The sequence below is a fragment of the Sinocyclocheilus grahami genome, unplaced genomic scaffold (assembly GCF_001515645.1).
Source record: "Sinocyclocheilus grahami isolate Dianchi unplaced genomic scaffold, SAMN03320097.WGS_v1.1 scaffold178.1, whole genome shotgun sequence".
Classification (NCBI taxonomy): Eukaryota; Metazoa; Chordata; class Actinopteri; order Cypriniformes; family Cyprinidae; genus Sinocyclocheilus; species Sinocyclocheilus grahami.
This window is the reverse complement of record NW_015505357.1, coordinates 1,795,741-1,813,119: the sequence shown is the minus strand read 5'-3', so window position 1 is coordinate 1,813,119 and position 17,379 is coordinate 1,795,741. Positions and strand designations below refer to the sequence as shown.

General features: G+C 37.1%; 2 protein-coding genes across 2 annotated transcripts; both read left to right on the top strand.

Annotated features, from left to right (window-relative positions):
• The first annotated feature begins 1,237 nt into the window (after positions 1–1,237).
• LOC107594033 (interleukin-17 receptor D-like) lies at positions 1,238–5,829 on the top strand. The gene is made up of 10 exons (XM_016283962.1): positions 1,238–1,273; positions 1,561–1,687; positions 1,815–1,853; positions 1,945–2,090; positions 2,230–2,304; positions 2,552–2,618; positions 3,109–3,258; positions 3,720–3,892; positions 4,822–4,930; positions 5,426–5,829. The coding sequence occupies exons 1-10, from the start codon at positions 1,238–1,240 to the stop codon at positions 5,827–5,829; spliced, it is 1,326 nt and encodes a 441-aa protein (XP_016139448.1).
• A 3,319-nt stretch (positions 5,830–9,148) lies between these two features.
• Positions 9,149–16,781, top strand: LOC107594032 (serine--tRNA ligase, cytoplasmic-like). Its single transcript, XM_016283961.1, has 9 exons — positions 9,149–9,362; positions 9,857–9,882; positions 10,437–10,580; positions 12,160–12,315; positions 12,860–13,081; positions 13,264–13,393; positions 13,521–13,678; positions 14,852–14,981; positions 15,943–16,781. The coding sequence occupies exons 1-9, from the start codon at positions 9,227–9,229 to the stop codon at positions 16,101–16,103; spliced, it is 1,263 nt and encodes a 420-aa protein (XP_016139447.1). The 5' UTR covers positions 9,149–9,226; the 3' UTR covers positions 16,104–16,781.
• The last annotated feature ends 598 nt before the right edge of the window (positions 16,782–17,379 follow it).

Here is a 17,379-nt window from a genome sequence, read left to right as displayed (position 1 = left end):
ATTCTTCCTTTTACTCATTTGTCATGCTTCTTGAAGATTTATAAGCCTGTCTTCTGTACCTGTTTTTCTGGTTTCTTCAGATCATGAAGATCATGTGAGGGTTTTTTATAGTATCTTTCAGCCTTATTTAGTTTGATGATTATAGCACGAATCATAGTATTTGTATGTTTAAACGCTTACAAAGATGTACATCAAAGTCCGCTCTGGTTTTTTAAATTGCTATTACATGATCAGCATAAGAATTTAAATAAAAAAGTTGGAAGCAAGAAATCTGGCCTTTTGTACGAAGCAGTTCACAAGGTCATGTCACACATTTACTAATGAATTACATACACTGCATCACTAAATGAAAACATTTGGAGAAACATGTTTACATTTTCTTTCACAGCAATCAGTGTTGAAATATACCAAAAGGATGACTTGTATTTGTCCATTTATTTAGAATTGTTTGTGACCGCACACACGTGTTGTCTAAAAACGAATGAAGCAGTCATACACTGGTTGCGTGATGTTAGATCGTTACTCTCTCTGTTGGACTTGTACCTCCAGTTGTTCCGATAATTTCACTAAATAAAACAAGCTGTTGTGCCGTATAATCATTTGCAGCAGTTCTGGGAATCACTTTCATATCTTGATTTTCTCGAGCCAAGCTAGAATTTGAATAAATATGTTTGTTCTTTTCAGCTGCTTTCCAAGAAGAGCTCATTATGATTTTTTTTATGTCTTATGTTCGTTAAAGAGCCTGTCCGATGTTTTTGACTGTTTTTAACTATGACAACATCATCTCCAAGTCTTCTAGTTTTCAACATCGTACCTCATTGTCAATCTACATAAGCTGTACTAAATTACACGTGACTGTGAAATTGTTGTATTTGTGTTATAGATACAAGCATCTACAATATTGCAAGTAGTGTTGTAAAAAGCCATGTAAAATAACATCATTTAATTTACACTTATAATATAATTTACACTTTTAATGGAGATTTACACTTAAAGATTTTCCCCAAACCATATAAAAGTACAAGGGATTTCACTAGGTGTGAAAATAAATAGCTCATTAAGACAACAACAGCACATTTAGTGTTACTATGTAGTAACTCCTCTCATTGGCCAGGTTGTGTGCCTTGGCCTTGTCACTCTTTTCTAGGTCAGGAAACCCCAGAGGTTTGCCAACATTATGTTCACGCACCGCGCAATATTCAGATTGAATTTGAAGCCAGTGAAGAACCAACCTATGATGCCGTTACTGTGTCATGGAACCCGAGCCAATACGGTAATAAAGACACAAAACGTCTGTCTGTCTGTCTGTCATTATATTAATCAAAATAAATTAGTTTATATATATATATATATAAAACTGAAACATGGATCTGGGCTGGTGGTGCTTTAAATGTTAATCATTTTTCCAAAATTCATTTGACCAAATTAATGCATAAAATCGACAGCCCTACATCCTATATCTTTTAAATGGTTAGCAATTTAGTGTGAGTCCTGTTTTTTTCTTTATGGCTTTCAATTGCATGTGTCCAATTACTGAAGTCTGAAGTCATATTTCCACAGGTGTTGTATCACTCAGATCCCTTCACGCATCTGTCTTTGGATAGCGAGTATGCTGTGACTGTCATGGCACTGCCCATTCCTGAGCGGTGGGATCAGTTCTATCAGAGGAAACAGTTTTTTACACGCAGTAAGTTAAAAAAACAAACCCTGCAAGCTATTACCGATGTTGACAACCTGCCACTGCATGCTTAGGGAATCAGTTGTCAAAGCTTGCGTTGTAATAAACCTGTCAAATTCTTCTTGTGTGTTTTCAGCATGTCCTGAAAAAAATGGTCTCGAAGAGTGTAAGAAAGGTAAGTGTTGTTGTTATCATACATCTTCTGGGTGTTTGTTGTTCTTGGCACCAGATGTGCGCATTCATGTATGCTCTATCAATCATTATAGACTGGTATCCCAGATACGTTGAGGTCCACCAGGAGAGCCGGGACGTTTATGTGACCTTTAACCTTGCACCTGAGAACTTCAAAGTGCGTCAGTATTTTTCATCATGTTTCGGAGGCGGCCTGCGGAATTACACAAGCATCAAACCAGTAGGTTTTGTTAACAATATATACGTTTGAACAATATCTGTAACGCAGATGTTGTTGTTATTTGCTGAAGTGTAATGTGAGTGTATAATTAAAATAAAAGAAATGCTTACATGTTAATTATTAAATCATGTTCTTCTAGGATTTCAGTCTCAATAAGACACATCACACGTACCGATTGCAGAATCTCCAAGTGGGTACGAACTACACCTGCGAGGTGAGTCTTCATTTTGCTTTAGTTTACCCTGTTATTAAATCGTAAGTTATGTAATTTTATCTCTCATTCAGGCGCAACCATTCAGACAAACAGAAAACTCTGTGCCAATAGGCTTCTGCAAATAAGTAGTTGTGCAGTTTTTGCTTTCATTTTCTAAATATACAACTTCCAGCTGTTTTTTTTACAACAGCAATTTATGACTTTATTTATTACATGTTGAGTAGTTTCTTGTACTTTTTCTCTCCAGATTGCTGCAGATGTTGTGGATGCAGTCAGGAAAACATTCATTGTTGTAGTAAAACATAGTTCTGAAGGTATGTTGAACCAGCAATAAAAAAAAATCACATTTACGCTCTTAAAAATAAAGGTGCTTCACGATGCCATAGAAGAACCTTTTTGTCTAAATGGTTCCATAAAGAACCTTTAACATCTGAAGAACCTTTCTGTTTCAAAAAATGTTCTTAGTGGTGAAAGAAGGTTCTTCAGATTATAAAAAGGTAAGAAAGAGATTGAATGGATTTGAATGAATGGTTCTTTGTGGAACCAGAAATGGTTCTTCAATGGTATCGCTGTGAAGAACCTTTTAAGCACCTTTATTTTTAAGAGTGTAGTGTAAACCGATAAAGGCATGTTCAATGACAAAGAGGAAAAAATCTCTTACATACACTGCTTTCAGCAAGTACAATATCTGCTTGTGGAGAAACATGCCAGGCAGCTTTTAAAGCGACAACACCCACTGAAACTTACTTCAATGAAAAACCCTGTGTCATAATTGTTTTGGTATTTTTCTCCTCTCACGATCAGAGCCGCCAATCTCACGCTTCACAGAGAGCTCTTCACTAATGGTGCTCTTGTCCGTGGGAATCCTGCTTGCTGCTACCGCACTGCTCACCTTCATTGTTGTCTACAAGAAAAGACTCAAAAAGAAAATGGTCCAGACCAAAATGAGACCAGGTTCGAGTTTTATAATTATACATCAAACTGGTCATCGCCAAAACTGTTAAGCAACAGTTCTTTGGAATTTTGTTTTCTACCCTTTATTGAAGATTTTGGGTCACGCTTTATTTTAATGTTCAATTCTCGCTATTAACATCCCATTAACTATGACTTTTGCCTCAATAAACTCCTAATTTGCTGCTTATTAACAGTTAGAAAGGTAGTTGTTAAGTTTAAGTATTGGGTAGGATTAGGGATGTAGAATATGGTCATGCAGAATATGCTTTATAAGTACTAATAAACAGCCAATATGTTAATAATAGGCATGCTAATTAGCAACTAGTAAATAGTTAGAATTGGTCCCTATACTAAAGTGTTTCCAGATTAGGGCTATAAATGTTTATGAGGTGTTTTTCCACTAAAATGTCCGTGTTGTTTTGTACTAATGGGGAATTGGGTTGTTTTTTCCTATTTGTCAGAGATCATTGAACAGTACTATGACAAAAAACTGGATGAAGGACAGTGCGTTTTGCTGGACAGAGCCACCTGCCCCCCTCGCCTCCTGATTTGCTATTCAAGTAATGATGGTCCTGCCCACGTCAGAGTCGTGCTTCAACTGGCTGCGTTTTTGCAAAAGCACATGGGTACCCAAGTAAGTGCATCAAGATTAAATCAGACAAAACATGGTGTTGCTTATTTTAAGGTCATGAAATGCTAAATTACATTTGTTTAAGATTAATAGACATTTTATGAATTAATAGATATGTATCTTCTGCACGCTCTTGAAAACAGTGATATATCACGCATTATTTTGAATATATAAGGAGAAAGTGGATATTTTACTTTTTTTTTTTTTTTGGTATTACAATATGGTATTACAATATTATTAACAGTATTAAAATTCTATTTTGTTGTTTTGTCTATCAGCATCTCAATTAAAAAATAAATAAGATAGTTTTACAAATGATAGAAATAAATAGAATTTACACATAAAAAAATTGAATTAATGGAATCCATTAAAAATGGTGTCTATACAAGGTTATTTACATTTCTTGTTAAAGGGTTAGTTCACCCAAAAATTTAAATTCTGTCATTAATTACTCACCCTTGTGTTGTTCGAAAACCCGTAAGACCTCTGTTCATCTTCGGAACACAATTTAAGATATTTTATATGAAATCTGAGGGCTCTCTGACCCTCGCCACACGCTCGTGTCATGGTACTGTCATGAACGCGTGTCCAAAGTGACGCAGTAGAGATGAAAATGTGGAATAAAGTCCTTATTTTTGTACATTTTGCAAAAATGTATTCTCGTAGCTTCGTAACTTTACAGTTGAACCACTGATGTCACACGGACTGCTTTGTCGATCATCTTGGTACTTTTCTGGACCTTGAACGTGGTAGTTACCTTGCTGTCTATGGGAGGGTCAGAGAGCCCTCAGATTTCATATAAAATATCTTAAATTGTGTTCCAAAGATGAACGAAGGTCTTACGGGTTTCGAGCAACACGAGGGTGAGTAATTAATGACAGAATTTAAATTTTTGGGTGAACGAACCCTTTAATTCTTCTTTTTCTGTTTAGGTGCATTTGGACTTATGGGAGGCCTTGAGTATTATGGAGGAGGGCAGTATGGGGTGGCATTGCAGGAGATTGAACGAGTGTGACTTTGTGTTGGTCATCTGCTCACAAGGTCTCCTTCAGAATCAGAAGCAGCAGTCTGAGGATGAGGAACCATTAGAGAACACTGCTTTGGCAATGGTTTCCATGATCGGAGAGGAGTTGTGCCGTGCCAAAGCGTTAGGTCGAGACCTCTCCAAATACATGGTGGCCACTTTTGAGTACTCACAAGAGTCTGATATCCCCTCGGCACTTGGTCTTGCTTCAAGATACACCTTGACTAAAGACCTACCCTTGCTCTTCTCTCATCTTCACGGAGTGGCTTTGCAGAAGCCCGGAGTTTACCTACAGGTGGAGAACATTTCAGAAAGTGGGTACTGTAAACTCCCAGCTGGGGCTGCACTACAGCTGGCCATCCAGGAGGCCACGGCACAGTTCTCTGAAGAGGAACATGTAGGAATTCCTGTCATTTCATAAGGACTGCCTCAATTAATTGACTCACTTCATCATTCTAATGAAGCAAAGGGAAGAGTGTTATTTGTCTTTGTGTTGGTCATCTGCTCACAAGGTCTCCTTCAGAATCAGAAGCAGCAGTCTGAGGATGAGGAACCATTAGAGAACACTGCTTTGGCAATGGTTTCCATGATCGGAGAGGAGTTGTGCCGTGCCAAAGCGTTAGGTCGAGACCTCTCCAAATACATGGTGGCCACTTTTGAGTACTCACAAGAGTCTGATATCCCCTCGGCACTTGGTCTTGCTTCAAGATACACCTTGACTAAAGACCTACCCTTGCTCTTCTCTCATCTTCACGGAGTGGCTTTGCAGAAGCCCGGAGTTTACCTACAGGTGGAGAACATTTCAGAAAGTGGGTACTGTAAACTCCCAGCTGGGGCTGCACTACAGCTGGCCATCCAGGAGGCCACGACACAGTTCTCTGAAGAGGAACATGTAGGAATTCCTGTCATTTCATAAGGACTGCCTCAATTAATTGACTCACTTCATCATTCTAATGAAGCAAAGGGAAGAGTGTTATTTGAGAACAGTCCCTTTACTGACGGATTCCACCAGGACTTCCTTGGGAGCCACTAGTACTTATCTAACGTTCCTGATTTACATCTTTTGAATGTCAATGGAGAAGAGTTTTGTATGGAAAAGCACCTTCTAGTTGTAGCTCAGTGGCATCTTGGGTGAATTTAGGTTATTGTGAAAAACATATAAGAGGGATGTTGAAGTATATTGACGTTATTGAATGCTGTGAACGATTTTTTTCATATAAATGTGTATTTATTTTGTCTTATTTTTGTTCTGTTGCTTATGTTCATGCATGTTAAACATCATGTTACAGTGAATATTCCTAGTAATTGCATGCACTTCCACTACAAATTATAGTCTTTCTTCTACAAATTGAAAGAGGACACTTTCGATGTATTGCTGTGAATGACTTTAAATTCTGTAGTTTGCTGACCTGAAGTGTTATTTTTTAATTACATTTATTATATTGTATGTAAGGTCAGTTTCTCACAAATGTATTGTTTTGCAACAATCTGTATTTGTATAACATGAAAGGGAAAAACACTACATTTTAATGTGACAAAATACCTCAACAGCAACAACAGTGCATTGTCCTACACTATAATAATGAAAGGAAATCCAGACATACCTGTGTATAAGGTAATGCATTAATCGTTACATAAAATGTTTATGAAACTATATAAATGCATGATGTTTTACAAATAAACTTTCATTGCTTTTGTAAAAAAAAAAAAGCTGGGGTTATTTTGTCCGACTGATATATGATGTTTTTGTATTGGTATACAATCTGAAACAGCTGGCTCTTCACACAAAATACCCCTATTAGAAAGCCTTGATTTATGAATATGCAATGTAGCATGCCACAACATCAAGTTTATTGCATAAAATGGTTTGCATGTGATCATTGGCAAAGAATTCAAACACCACATCTTTCCACAATACAGTAAACCAATCGTAAATTCCATTGCCACTAAATCTTCAGAAACTTGGCAACACCAACAAAGATGAGCAAACTTTCATCATTATACACACAAAAATTGACGTAGATGTTATTTTTAAACTTTCACCCTTGGAAGCAAAGTTTCCTTACTTTAGCAAAGGAAAACCAGTCTCCTCTTGGCTTATATCGAAATCCTCCGACATTCTTCTTTACAAATCCTCGTTTTGTACTTCTAATAAGTGGCCGGTGTTTTGTTTTGATCTCTCCGCTGCACTTCCGCGTTCATCACTTCTGAGCGGCGCATGCGCAAAGCTGACCTCATACGTCATCCGCCCAGAGCTGCTTCTACTTACAACAGTGAGCGCAAGCTACATTAAAGTGATTATTACATTTTAAATATGGATATTTTTCTTACAAAAACGCATCGAGTCGCTACAGGAGGCCTTTGTTCACCCCCCGGAGCCATGTGAGACACTTTTTTTTAATGGAGCTTGCTTCCCCCCCCCCCCCCCCCCCCATGTGAGACACTTTTTTTTATGGATGGGTGCATTTTAATTAAGTGCTTTTGGACTGAGGCAATGCAACACCCTCTGAGTGCCATGAAACAGCTTGAAAGATCAAAGACCATTTTTTATATAACTCTGACTGGATTCGTCTGAAAGAAGAAAGTCATATACCCCTAGGATGACTTGAGGGTGAGTAATTTATGGGCTAATTTTCATTTTTGGGTGAACTAACCCTTTAAGGTCAATTTAAAATGAAATCTTTTACTTTGGGCTGCACTTTCTTGTTCCACGTGTTTTCTATTAAACTATTCCAGTAAATAATCACAGGAGTCCCATTGGAGCAATAATCAGATTGTTTCTACAAGAATATGCTAAACTTAACTGCAGAGTTGGATCAATTTAAACTGGTAATAAGGGAACAATTAACATAAAAAAAACCAGCTTAACACAGACTAAAATGCTTTCCTGGTCTCATCTGGTCTCCAATCCTGGTCAGGCTAATCTAAATCCAGCAAACCACCTTAGGCTGCTTTTGTATAGCAGAGATGGAAATTCTTTTTGAGAAATGGGAACTGGAAAATGATCAAAACATTCCTGATAACTACACAAATCACACTGAACACCTCCAAAAAATTGAACACCTTCAACATTAGCTTACTCGCCAGAAGAATGTCATAGTCAAGCCATGTTTGAAGGAATAAAGCTTTTCTTATAGAGCATGTTATCTATATATTATATTAACATTTTCTTACAGACAGTGCTAGGTAACTGATTTCATGTAATCTGGATTACGTAATCAGATCCCAAAAACTAAGTACTTTTTATTGCATTAGATTACATTTTAAAATACTTGTAATCACAGTAACTTTTTATTGATTATATGATTATATACTATTTACACATTGGCAAAAAAATATTCATAATTTATCTGATGATTCTCCCTAATTCTTCTTTTTCATCTTTTAAATGTTGCTTTATAAAATATCATACTTCTTATATACCTGTGCATATTCAAATATTTATTATTTTTAGTGTTTTATTTTGATTATGTTCAAATATTTTAAGTTTACATTTTTATGATTTAAGTCATTCGCTTTTTATTAAACTCACAAACTTGACAATGTAATGCACTGTAATGCACTTTATGTTGTTAATAACAATGAATGGAATATATTTTCTTTTTCTTTTTATATCACTATGGTACAAGATTGTCCTAGTTAAATCAATGTGATAAATTAGGTTAAAAGTAACCTAAAATTAGTCTGAATATATGACCTAAAATGTGTAATGTGATGGATTACTACATTAGTCAACATTTGAAGTGGATTAAAACCTTTCATCAAAGTTGTCCTAAAACCTAAAAACCAAAATGCGTTCTGGTCCTTTGATGAACTTTTTTTTGCTCCACTTCAGATGTTAACTACTATAATTACAATTCTTGTAATGTCATTTGTAGGACTACAATTTGTTAGTAATCTACCCAGCACTGCTTACATGGTCGTATGCAATATTTATGTAGGCTAAACCAAACCTGTCAATAAAAAGCGGCCTGTATTGATCATAAACTGCCAGGTTTATCTAGTAAAATACGACAAAATAATAAAATATCAATATTGATTCATAGGATGGTTTTAGTATCATGTAAATTGATGAACGCCACTATGGTGAAAGCTTGGCTCATTAATATTAATGAACCTACGCATCCTGCTCCAGGAAAGCAACGTCGCTTAAAAATAATGAATATTCATTAGCTTAGCCTTCGTCGTTATAGACAGCAGCGTAATGAATATTCATTAGCAGCTGCTCTCTAGCACCTCCCCTCCATATTCCTTCACACTTTCCATATCCCTTCCTTCATTCATCCGCACTGCCCACCTCGTCCACAGGCATCATGGTGCTCGATTTAGACCTGTTTCGCACCGACAAAGGCGGCGATCCTGAAATCGTGCGGGAAACCCAGAGGAAACGGTTCAAAGATGTGTCTCTGGTGGATAAACTGGTCGAGGCGGACACAGAATGGAGGAAATGTGAGTAGCGGCTAACGCTAAAGCTATTGAAACACATGACAGCCTGTGAATGAAAACAGATTGTGACACGTATAACAGATCTGTTCATAAACATTAAGCCTTTACAATGTAAAACATACACTAATTGAACTATAGCACATGATAAAGTTCACATTAAATGTGTATAAATGTTCAGAAACCGCATTGCCGGTGTATTGTAGCATTGACGCTAATAGTTATCACAGCTGTCATAGCGTGTTTAACCTTTTTTTCTTTATTTAATGAAAGTAGTATGTGCTATTATGAGCTTAATGTATGTGTATATGATATATTATTTGGAGAGGTATGAGTATGTATTGATTAAATGTGCCGCAGGAGGATCTGATGCAATCTCTGTGTCAGTGAAAGGGAGGAGCTGCTGACTGGCAGTGCTGTTGTGTGTCTTGACTTGCCAAAATATTAGAGAATGACAGGTTGTCAATTTAATTTGCTATTCATTTACATCCATCTAAAAGTCTCACTAGTAAGAGATTTGAGCTTGGTATGCTTTAACATGGATCACATAGAAGCAAGTGATCCTTAAATGAATTGCTTTATTCTTTAGATAACTCTGGTTATTATGCTTTTGGGTGATTCTTGTGAAAGCTGGCAATAACGTGTCCAGGATAAAATCAAAATTATATTTTGAAGAAATTAAATGAATCCTTTACAGTTAATTGCTTGTGACATTATTTTGACAATTAAGCACCCCACCAATTCTTTTTTTTTTGCAATATAGAGAAATTGCAAATTATGAATACGTAATTGTCATCTCTGTTTTATGATGGATTAGAATTATTTATATAATATTTGAAGAGTTTTAATATTTTTTTAAATTTCAGTTTGAGTCATTTCAGTATTTTAACTTAAACTTATTTCAGTTAGTTACCCATGCAACATTTCTAATATTAATTTCAAGTCACCCTGAAATCACTTTTTTTTTTGTGGAATATTGAATCTAAAACCTTCATGGAATTAGAACAGACAAATGAACCATACTATGTTGTTTAACCATACTGTTATAAACACTGTCATAACAGTGTTTCTCTTACCCAGGATGCTGATAATAAAGTGGAATGCACCTGGGGCGACTGTACGGTGCAGAAAAAGTACTCTCACGTGGACCTGGTTGTCATGGTGGATGGATACGAAGGGGAAAAAGGAGCCATAGTGGCTGGAAGCAGAGGATACTTCCTCAAGGTTTGTTTAACCCTCTGGTATTGTTCATTTGAAAGTCACACTCGTGGTCAAAACTGACCGGGGGCCATAATCATGTAATCATTTTCTTTTTGGGAAATGAATATACGACTATTTCATTTCAAAAATGTTTTTTCTTTAATATTTTGCAGGTTTTTCATGTTACTAATTAATATTCATATTTAAATTCTGGACTATTTTCTGTATAAAATGTAAAAATTATTTTATATAATTTTTCAATTAATGCAGTGTTTAAGATAAAAATAGAGCAAAAGTATTTAAAATCCATTGAATTGAGGCAGATATGTTCCACATTGTGGAAAAAAAAAGAAGAAGAAAATCATGTGTCATACCATGGTGTAGCCATCTGATGCCTGTATAGCCATATACTGTATATTCAGTGCTGTGTAATCATTAGTTACTGAGCAGTGTTTTCAGGCATAATTGCTTAAAGGTCCACTGAAGTGCTTTGAAACACGCACCGTTATTCTATGTGTTGACGTCAGGTTAACTGAAACAGGAAGACAGGGTGGGACATATCAAGAAGCCCCGCCCCCTTTTTAAATTAGCCAGTAGCGTTCGTTTATATCACAGTTTGGGCTAGAGCCATTGAGCTCGGTAAAGCCACATTTGACGGTATGACAGCCACAATCTCATCCATATTGCTTCAAAATATAGCATTCTATGTAAAATTCAAATGGGGCCGACTCGCGCATATGATCCGCTCCGTACTATCATGTCTCTGGACCAGAGCACACTGTGTGCGCGGTGCGTCAGTTAGCGTGACAGCACGAAACCAGACTTATTTTGCCCCAGTGTAAAGCATATTTACACTGTCTGAATCGTTCACCGTACAGAAAATACAAATCCTGTGAACGAGTGACCGATCTCAGCCGGCACTTCAGCGTCTATTTATAGTGCAGGGGGCTTCGGATTCTAGAGAGCATTTGATTGGACAAAGAAAATTGAGATGAGAAGCTGAAGTACGAAGTGACATCAAAAAAAATCGTTGAGCCATTTTGGTGGAAGTGACGAACTCCAAGCTTTGAATGCTTATATCTTCTTAATGCGAATTTTGTCACTGTTTTGGAGCACACTGGCTTATAGATAACCTTAAGACTAACATATTGATACTAACACCCAAAAAACTTTAACTTTGATTTTAAAATTTTGTCACCCCTTAATTGCTGTGCACTTTTTTGTATGCATTGAGGCCAATTTGTAGATTGTACACACAAAAACATCTGCATTATTTTTCTATTTATGCTTATTTCCCATTTCCTGTGGCAGTCATTTTTGACACAAGTGTGACTTTTTTTTCTTTAATGACCATTTAGCTTTTTCAAATAAAGACCACAATTTTTTGGGGGTCACAGAGTTTGATTCCATTCTGATGACATTTTTTTTGTGCATTGTTAAACTATGCAAGTATGTAAACCAAAGGAAAACTGCACTGCTAAACATCTTAAGCCCATTTTTGCTTTGTTGCACAATATTTAAACCCGTTCCACTGCCAGTTCTTTGAAACAAACTACCCAAAAAGCTTTTTTGTAAATATCATGGCTGATGTGTTCTATTTCAGGGGCCTTTAGTTTTTTTGGAACAGGCTTTAATTAACTACGCACTGCGGATCCTGTACAGCAAGAACTACAACCTTCTGTACACACCCTTCTTCATGAGGAAAGAAGTCATGCAGGAGGTCGCTCAGCTCAGCCAGTTTGACGAGGAGCTCTACAAGGTTTGACCTACATCTGTTACTTTATGTAGCCATTGATTTGACATTTTGATTGAATTATTTTTACACAATAAAAGTATATAACTTTGATGTGAGGAGTATTTATTGATTCATCTGACCCATAGCAATGGCAGAGTATTTCAAAATCTCATACCATCAAGCTAGAACCACTTAATGCAATTAATAAAACCAAAAAAATGTATGAATGTTATATAGATATTTTATATAAGATAACATATATAGAATATTATTTTGTACTTTATTTATTTTGTTATATATATATACATTTTATATTACAACAAAAACAAATAAAATATTTACAAATTATTTTAATTATATTACAAAGTAAATTTTGTTATGCTGTATATGTGTTAGATAAAGTTGTGGGGGTCCTGTAACTGATACATTGAAATAAAGTGTTCAAACAAACAGATTCATTGAGATGAATCAGACAGATGGCCAGCTGCTTTAAATGAAAAGACCCTCTACAGAGTCTTAATTCAAACTCACAAAGAATTACAGCGTTTCCTGTAATGTGTTTGTTCAGGTGATCGGGAAGGGGAGCGAGAAGTCTGATGACAATACAGTGGATGAAAAGTATTTGATTGCCACATCAGAGCAGCCAATCGCCGCCTTCCTGAGAGATGAGTGGCTGAAGCCAGAAGACCTTCCCATCCGCTATGCCGGCTTCTCCACCTGCTTCAGACAGGAAGTGGGCTCTCACGGCAGAGACACACGTGGGATCTTCAGGGTCCATCAGTTTGAGAAGGTTCGAGCTACTTTTATCACTGAAATAGTGAATGAACAATGAAATATTAATGTGCATTTAGATGACTTGATTTCATTACAAAAATACAAGACCACTAGCCAAATCAGCATATTTTGCAGGTAATAATGAGAAGAACAAACTGTATAATAACTAAATCACAACCTCTTTTCATCGCTTTCCAGATTGAGCAGTTTGTCTATGCCTCTCCTTATGACGGGAAGTCCTGGGAGATGTTTGATGAGATGATTGGAACTGCTGAAGAGTTTTATCAGTCGTTGGGAATCCCCTACCGCATTGTCAACATTGTATCAGGTTGGTTCACTTCACCCTTTATTTTCATCGAGAGTGCCATTGGGCACCTTTTGTTGGAAAGCAATAAAAGCTTTTCACAGCTTCCCATAACAAAGCTTCATATATATTGTTTGCTTTTATCTCACAGGTGCTTTGAACCATGCGGCTAGTAAAAAGCTGGATTTAGAGGCTTGGTTCCCAGGCTCCCAGGCTTTTAGAGAGCTTGTGTCATGCTCAAACTGCACAGACTACCAGGCTCGCCGCTTACGAATTCGCTACGGGCAGACCAAGAAAATGATGGACAAGGTACAGTGTTTCCCATACATTGATTTATTTGTGGCGGCCCGCCACTATCAAAACTGACCGCCACAAATAGATTTTCCAAAAGGCTTTGACTTCATTGAATAAACATGAGCACTGCATGTTTCAAAATCGAAACCCAATGCCAGTGTTTTTATATCACTGTATTTCTGAAGGAAACCGACTGTCTTCCAATTCTGGATGTCATTTTCATTTCATCTTGTGTGTAATGCCTGATAAAGCAGTGTTTGTGAGCGGAGTGCTGCTTTGTGTACAACCATTACCGGGGAAACCGCTATCTCTCCCGCTCTAAAGCCTCATTCAGATTGTCAGCCCAAATCTGATTTTTGTGCAAATCCGATCATATTTAGATAGTCTGGATGGCAACGAACTACATGAAATACGATTTGTGCAAATCTGTTTCAAGCTACATTCGTATGTGGTTTGGAACCCTATTCAAACCCGCATTTCTGGAAATCCGTTTCAGTCTGACCGCTCGAATCGGATTTAGCATAGCTTTTTCACGTCCTCACGCCACGTAAAACGTAAACACGTCAGACATTTGTGTAAAAAACGTGCTGCATGTCTTTGCAGAAACAAGCTTGTGTCGTTGCGAAGTGCAAGTCAAGCGGAAAAACACAATATACTACTAGTATATGCACCTCTTTGAGTAGCGGAGATGGCAGCACAGAATAAAGGCGCACATTCCAGCTTCCTGAGTTTCTGATGCTGCCTCACAAGACAAAATATAATGCAGCGCAACCGTGATGGCAGCATGTTGTCATGTCGTAAGACAACATCTGCATTGCAAACTGTATTGCTGTTATTGTTGTTTTTAGCGTAGGCATAACGCAACTGCATTGCCATAGAAACCAATGCACATTCCGTAAAATGAAAGAGCACATGTGGACACAAATCGGATATGAACCGTTGCGATACACTGTGTGGACAGTCAGTTATTCAAATCAGATTCCATATGGATATGCAGAAAATCGGATTTGGGCTGACATTCTGAAAGAGGCTTAAATGTGCCTCCTGTTGGCAGAAAATGAATTTGCATAAGTCTGTGGGAAACACTGAGGTACAATGCTACTCCACAGTTCTGAGTAAGGATTCTGGGTAATCTGTATTTACTGTATCAAGCTGGTTTCATTGGTCATTGTGTCTGTTCTCTTAAAGGCTGAGTTTGTGCACATGCTAAATGCCACCATGTGTGCGACCACTCGTGTTATCTGTGCTATCCTGGAGAACTTTCAGACAGAGGAAGGCATCATTATTCCAGAACCTCTCAAGGCATTCATGCCTCCAGGTGAGTATCACTAAATATGGATCTACTAATCTTGATTTTGGTCAAGTTTGGCTCAGTCTTATACTAAATGTATGAAAAAGACTTGAGAGGTGCTAGTTGTTTTTTATTGGGATGGCGTAGCATATTTGTTAAAGATTATATTGAGAATCACAAGGAATTTAACAATTCTGGTTCCGCTTTCGATACTGGTTCTACTGAATGCTTCCTGGTGCTAGAGCTGTATGTTTTTGATTTGCAAGAAGTTATTCATAAGAATTATTAGTTCAGGAATCAGGCAACACTGCTTTGTGTTAAATTTTCTAAAAAAGAACCAACTCATAAAAGTAATTCCTTTGGGAATCAGATAACACTTTTTGATTTACTATGAAGAACCAGCTCATAAGAGACATTCTTTCGGGAAATAGGCCACACTTTTCATGCTGCAAGTTCTTCATTCGCTCAAAAGAACTGACACATAAGAGAGATATGTCCTTCAGGAATGAGACCACACTGGCTACACTACATGCTTTTGGTTCGCTCAAAAGACCCGACTCATAAGAATCATTAATTTGGGAATTGGATGACATTGGTCATGCTGCATGTTTTTGATTCACTATAAAGTACCGGCTCATAAGAGTCATTCATTTGGGAATCTGACAACACTTGTGCTGCATGTTTTTGATTCACCCAAAACAAACCAATCATAAGATTAATTTCTTCAGTAATCAGACCACACTGGCTGTGCTGTATGTTTTTGATTCACCATAAAGATCCAGTCCATTAGAGTCATTCCTTGGCTCAAAAGATTAATTTGTTCTGCTATATCAGACTACACTGGTCATGCTGTAGTAGTAGTTGTCATACATCTCAAGATATGTGAGCTATGAATAGACTCTTTAGATCATTCAATGTTTGTATATTATGTTTTCTCTTATACAATATACCAACTGTCTTATCTCAATATTATGGTTTCTTTACTCAGGTTTAACAGAGATGATCAAGTTTGTGAAGCCAGCCCCCATTGACCAGGAGGCAGCCAAGAAGCAGAAGAAACAGCAGGAAGGAGGGAAGAAGAAGAAACAGCAGGGTGGTGACGCTGATCTAGAGAACAAAGTGGAGAACATGTCAGTCAATGACTCCTAGACCTCCTTCAATCCCAGCCAATCATAATGGTTCTTTACAAGCCCTCTATTTTGTGTACCCTATTCACAATCATTGTCCACTGAAACCGTCATGTCCCTGCCTCAGTTTATTTCCTCTGGGACAGTCCTACTATGGTGATGTCGATGGTGTCATGTTAAATAATGTTATCTCATGTCATTCTCAATTCAGTTTCCTATAGTGGGATCTTTGAAATCTTCAATTAAAAATGTATGGTGACAGACATTAGCCATTAGACTGAAATGCCTTTATGGCAGTGTAATTACCTGAGGCATTGTATTATAATTCTGCTGTTCAATTAAAGAGAACATGCATGGTCATAACAGTTAGTACTGGGATTATTCTGCGTCAGTGCCACATTAGAGGTGGGAGTTTTAGGACTTTCTGAATGGAAATCAGTTATTTGATTTGACTTGCGCTATAACTTAAAGGTAATTACTGATTACTGTGCACTTACTATTCACATTTTCACAAATGTCAAAGCAGTCAAAAATGCAGCTTCCTCTTATTCACGTCCGTCTTTTCCTTCATAGAAACATTACTACTTGTGATTTGTCTATAAAACAGGGAATGTTATTATATGTACAGTACTCGCTTATTATGATGCCTTGTGTGAGGAGTATGATGGCATTTGAGAATAAATCAATACCTGAAAGAGAACATTGTCTGGTGTCTGAATTATATTTTGTGTCATGCATTTGTTGAAAGTGTTAATATTGTGTTATGGGTGTTAAATGTAAAAGGTTAATAATATCTCATATCTGGTAATTATAGTAGATAGAATAAGTTGCACACTTCTATTTGAAGTTACAAAATTGGGAATGTAAGAACAAGGAATCAACAATATACCAAATTAACTTTCCGATTACAAGCAGCCAACATTAATATTAGTTACCTTGTGCAGGTGATTTAGAAAGTTTGTTTATTTCATATGCCTACAAAATTGACTTTTAAGCAGTTTATATTGTGATAAAAACTACACTCATTCGGCTATTACACTCGTTCACATCCTCTTCACTCTGAGGCAGAAGTCTCCAAACTCATCCTTTCTAATCATCCTACTAGTCCGTTTGATCCTATTCCATCTCATCTCCTTTAAGCCATTTCTCCTGAGGTTGTACCTGCACTCACATCATTAGCACATCCCTTCACACTGGTGTTTTTCCCTCAGGATTCAGACAGGCTTGTATAACCCCACTACTTAAGAAACCCACCCTTAACCTATCTCTTTTAGAGAACTACAGACAGGTTCCCCTTC

What these genes read in the sequence shown, in the direction of transcription:
- LOC107594033 (XM_016283962.1), top strand. Translation starts at nt 1,238, where the DNA reads ATGCCGTTACTGTGTCATGGAACCCGAGCCAATACG. An exon ending in GAAACAGTTTTTTACACGCA is followed by an intron (nt 1,688 to 1,814) that starts GTAAGTTAAAAA and finishes GTGTGTTTTCAG; the next exon opens with CATGTCCTGAAAAAAATGGT. An exon ending in TCTCGAAGAGTGTAAGAAAG is followed by an intron (nt 1,854 to 1,944) that starts GTAAGTGTTGTT and finishes CAATCATTATAG; the next exon opens with ACTGGTATCCCAGATACGTT.
- LOC107594032 (XM_016283961.1), top strand. Translation starts at nt 9,227, where the DNA reads ATGGTGCTCGATTTAGACCTGTTTCGCACCGACAAAGGCGGCGATCCT. An exon ending in GCAGAGGATACTTCCTCAAG is followed by an intron (nt 10,581 to 12,159) that starts GTTTGTTTAACC and finishes GTTCTATTTCAG; the next exon opens with GGGCCTTTAGTTTTTTTGGA. An exon ending in CCAAGAAAATGATGGACAAG is followed by an intron (nt 13,679 to 14,851) that starts GTACAGTGTTTC and finishes GTTCTCTTAAAG; the next exon opens with GCTGAGTTTGTGCACATGCT.